Source organism: Bidens hawaiensis, unplaced genomic scaffold (assembly GCF_021521415.1).
Source record: "Bidens hawaiensis isolate Kalapana, Puna unplaced genomic scaffold, B.hawaiensis_p1.1 tig00002735_1, whole genome shotgun sequence".
NCBI lineage: Eukaryota > Viridiplantae > Streptophyta > Magnoliopsida > Asterales > Asteraceae > Bidens > Bidens hawaiensis.
The window spans coordinates 1,694,490-1,699,635 of NW_027491147.1; the positions used below are offsets into that span (position 1 = coordinate 1,694,490).

Consider the following 5,146-nt stretch of genomic DNA (forward strand, 5'->3'; position numbering starts at 1 on the left):
GTAACAATGGTATGCTTTTCACGTTTTAGGTCAAACCGTGAATCAAATAATTAGTAATGGTGTTTCATTTTTGTAAACTAGAATCAAACCATAGAATTTTTTAAGCTAACTGAACCAAACTATTATGTTATGTGTAATGAGGCATTATAAGGTAGCATATGAGTGGATAAAGCTCATACACCATCCCAAGGGCTTTATGGGACGTTATAATGGAATGAACGATTTTAGAATAAAGTTTTATATATGTTTAGAAGTGGTATGATTAAAGGGACATTAAGTTGTATAACATTACACATTTTTTATTTTAAAATATGGTGATGATGTGACGAAAATGCCATTTAAAAATTCTATTAACTGTTATTTATTGCCTTAGTAACGGTTTGGGATATCTTGTTTATATCTCTCTTAACATCATTAGTTAAAAGATACATAGTCCATCATTACAGACTGCGATAAAATTAGGGTTGTTAAACTATACCTTTCATAAACATAACTCCAATTTAATTTTCCGCCCCTCAAATGACACAAAGTACTAACCTAAATAAATAACACGAAACTATTAAGTCAAAATAGATACACAATAAATCGGGTTGTCCATTTACCCATCTCAACTGTGAGCCCAAATTGTGATATAGACATGTGAAATATGAACCCTTTTGAGAGAGAAAATCTAAGCATGTTAAACTTGAGTTTTATTATCTTCAGTTGCAACACCAACTGCAAGACTTTATTTTTATCTTTTTCTTTTTTATTTCACAAGTCCACATTACCTTCTCCAACTCCCACCATTTCAACTCCACTTCCCTCCCATTCCTCTCTCTCTCTCTCTCTCTCTCTCTCTCTCTCTCTCTCTCTCTCTCTCTCTCTCCACATACATATATATATATATATATAATATATGTATATGTATATTATGTAACCCCTCTCTCTCCACCATATCTAATCTCTATAAGCTCACTTCAACCTTTCTTCCACACACAAGATAGCTTCAAAAAACCTCTATGAACTCCAACAAAGCAACAAGAAACAAGTTTTAGCAACTAATGCTAGCAAAAACCACAAAAAATGAATCTTATTTCTTGTGTCATCACAACCCTCCTACTCACAACACTCTTCACCTTATCCCAATCAAGAAAGTGCAACAACACAGATCATCTTCTCATCCTAAAAGCCTTTGCTCCAGTTTCCAACTTCAACTCCTCATGGATCCACTGCTCAAACTCATCAATCTCAAACATTAACCTATCTTCAAGAAACCTTATAGGTACTCCCTCATGGAACTTCATCAAAAACATAACTCATCTTCATACCATTAACCTCTCCAACAACTCTCTTAAAGGCTACATCCCCACATGGCTTTGGTCAATTCCAACTTTAACAGAAGTCAACCTCTCACACAACAAGCTAGGTGGTGCAATCGGGTTTGAACCCGGATCCGGATCCGGGTCCGGGTCGGGTCAATCTTCCATCCAAATTCTCAACCTTTCATCCAACAGGTTCACTAACTTAGCTCATCTTTCCAACTTCTCAAACCTTTATGTTCTTAACATGTCTCATAATAACCTAAAGGTGTTACCTTATGGTTTAAACTCTTTAAACAAACTCCAAACTCTAGATGTTTCTAGTTGTAACATATCCGGTAACTCAAAACCCTTGTCGGATCTAACCTCATTAGAACATTTAGATATCTCAAACAATCATATGACTGGCACATTTCCCAAGGACTTCCCACCACTTTCCAATATTAATTTCTTAAACATCTCGTTTAACAATTTCACTGGCTCATTACCGTATGATAAAGCTCAAAGATTTGGTAACTCTTCGTTTATTAACGCTGGTATGTTATTCAAATTCTCTAACCATTCCAATAATAATAATAATAGTCACACTCACACTAATAACACTTACACCCCAAAACAATCCAAAAAACCCCATGATAATATTATTCCATCACGTAGTAACCCTAAAGATCCAACACCCACTAAAAAAGATTCAAGCCCAAGTTGGAAAAACCGGTTATTATTCAAAATAATAATAATATGTTCCGTGTCAATCTTGGGATTATCCGCCATTGTGTTAATAATATGTTACATACGTAAGAAAAGAAAGATGGCTAGAAGGAACAAATGGACAATATCTAAACCGCTTAATAATAATAATATACATCAGCCGTTTAAGGTTGAACGATCCGGTCCGTTTTCGTTTGAAACGGAGTCCGGTTCGTCGTGGGTGGTGGACGTCCGTGAGCCGTCGATGGCTGCAGTGGTGTTGTTTGAGAAGCCGTTGATGAGTTTTAGTTTTAAGGATTTGATGGCTGCCACGTCGGAATTTGGGAAAGAGTCGTTATTGGCGGAAGGGAGGTGTGGGCCAGTGTACCGAGCTGTCCTACCAGGTGAGATCCACGTGGCGGTGAAGGTGTTGGAGAGTTGTAGAGGGATGAGTCACGAGGATGCGGTTTGTATGTTTGAGGAGTTGGCGAGGATTAAGCACCCGAATATACTTCCGATTTGCGGGTATTGCATTGCAGGTTAGTTTTCGCTTTAACACGGTTAAATGATTGACTTAATCTGACCGGTTATGTATTTGAGTTTGGTTATGAAGAAACTGATAGTTGTGTATGCATGAGTCGGTTTTATGCTCAACCGGATAGGAAACCAAAATTTTTGGTGTTTTACTTTTGAAAACCTTTCAGTTTTAGGGGGGTGTTTGGGATTCCTTATTTTACCTCCTTATAACTTATTTAAAGCATAAGTTATAACACATAAGTTATAAGCTATAATGAGCTAAAATAAGGAATCCTAAACACCCCCTTAGTTTTATAGGTTTCTGGTTAGGTTTTTTCAATTTTGACATTTAGGCTTGACATTTTTAGAAGAAAAAATGGCTCTAGCTAGATAATCAATTTGTATCTAAACGTTTTTGTTAATTGATAATTTTATAGTTTGGCTAAAGTATTTGCGTTATACTTTTTATTAAATCGGTTTAGTCCGGTATTTATGAAAACATAAACTAAACTGTCGATTTTTATTTGAATTAAGTTGTTTTGATTCGGTTTTGAATCTGATTGGTGTACACCTTTTGGTAGTGTTTCATGTACACTTCATTGTTTTTAATTTTTATTATAGTCAAGAAGCTTCCTTGTTCATTGGTGGTTTTATGCTATATTGGTATATGTTTCTATGATTTTAGTTGTTCAATACAAGTGCCTGATTAAGAACACAAGTAACACTAGGTCAATGTATTTGAATTTTGTCCAAACTTTAGAAAGTCAAATTAGATCATGTGAAGGGGGAGAAGATATGGGCAGAAAAAGGGGCAGAGGGATGGAAAGATGGTCAGAATATATGCAATAAACAACAAATTTTGAATATGAATACTCCAAAATAGGTCATCATTAGGTTGACAAATAACTTTCTTACCACAGTATATATACATAAATGTTTGTATATATGTACATGTATTGGCTAATTAAGAAAATAGTACTTTCCTTTTATTTTATAAAGTGTAAATTAGTGCAACAATATTAGATGCTCAAAATGGAAAATGCAAATTTTATACGTGTTTATGTCATGATAGTTAACGAAAATGAAGAAAATTAACGGGGTTTATGATATTACGTAAGTGAAGGTGATACACGACGTTTATCGTGTATAACATTACATGATTTTAGAATTGTGCATGTTGTGGATACCTATAACACATAATACATCTGGGAAAATGAATGTTTTTATGTTTTTTTTCCTTTTGTTATATGTATGGTTGTTTTTAGATATTTATAACATGTTTCATGGAATTCCTACCATACAGGTGAAGCGGTATAGAATGGGTGAAACCATTTATTAAATTATTAAATGACATTCAACAACTTTAGAATTATTTTTATAGATATTTATTAAATACCCATCCATCATTCATAGGCCTTCTGTAGTATATCACTGTTGTATATTTAATGCAACTTTCAAATTACGTCTCCAATAGTCCAATTTAATATCATATTTTTATTACAAAAACTTTTATAAAATTTACATTTTATAATATCCACGTGTCTTGCAGGTAAGGAAAAACTAGTATTATACGAGTTTATGGCCAATGGTGATCTCCACAGGTGGCTACAAGAACTACCCACTGGAAAAACTGACGTGGAAGACTGGAGCGCTGACACGTGGGAGTATCCTGCTGACTCATCTTCACCTGAAAAAATGGAGTGGCGGACACGTCACAACATCGCCGTCGGAATAGCACGAGGCTTAGCCTATCTCCATCACGCCCAATCGGCACCAATCGTACACGGCCACCTCGTACCGTCGAACATCCTCCTATCGGATTATCTCGATCCCCGAATCGCTGACGTCGGACTGAGTCACAACCGAGTTGACTCACCGACCACCGATTCTGACGTGTACAGTTTCGGTGTTGTGTTAATAGGGTTGTTGACCGGTCAAACAGGGTCAGAGGAAACGGTGGCGCGAGCGAGAAAGTTGGTTCGGGAAGGACGCGGGGTGGACGCGTTGGACTCACGATTGCGACTCGGAGACAACTCAGTGAGTCTGATGGTCGAGTGCCTCAGAGTTGGGTACTTGTGTACGGCCGAGACGCCTGGAAAGCGACCGGCAATGCAACAAGTTTTGGGGATGCTTAAAGATATACATCCCGTGTCTCCTGAGTTAAGCTGATCGGCTTTTTAATTAGGGATCTGATTTTCATATACCAGTCTTGAAATTAAGAAAAAAAAACATTGTGAACAACCAATTTACAATGTGTAAATTGTAGTTTATTATTATTAATTAATATTGTTTTGTCACGGTGTTGCTTTTATTGAGAAATACAGAGCTATGATTACTGAATCCAGATGATTATCGTTTCAGTAGATTGTACGCTGTGCGTGAAAAGTTGTACTGGTTACTTTTTGGGTTTAGTAGCCGTAACGACTGTAGTTCTGTTGATTGACGTGAGAGTGGCTACTTTCAAATCAGTACATATTTTGGAATTCAAAAAAGTCTTTACATCTATTTCAGGTTATCGTACCATGACAACTGCATAGGGTACTAGTTGGTGATGCAGTCACTATCTATCTTCAATTGGGAAAGTCACGTGACACTTTTTTTTTTGTGTAGAGATACACTTAAATTATTTATCTAGTCGAATA

General features: G+C 36.2%; 1 protein-coding gene across 1 annotated transcript; it reads left to right on the plus strand.

Annotated features, from left to right (window-relative positions):
- The first annotated feature begins 850 nt into the window (after positions 1-850).
- LOC143620945 (calmodulin-binding receptor kinase CaMRLK-like) lies at positions 851-4,752 on the plus strand. The gene is made up of 2 exons (XM_077092507.1): positions 851-2,527; positions 4,054-4,752. Exons 1-2 carry the CDS (start codon positions 1,066-1,068, stop codon positions 4,671-4,673), a joined length of 2,082 nt encoding a protein of 693 aa, XP_076948622.1. The 5' UTR covers positions 851-1,065; the 3' UTR covers positions 4,674-4,752.
- The last annotated feature ends 394 nt before the right edge of the window (positions 4,753-5,146 follow it).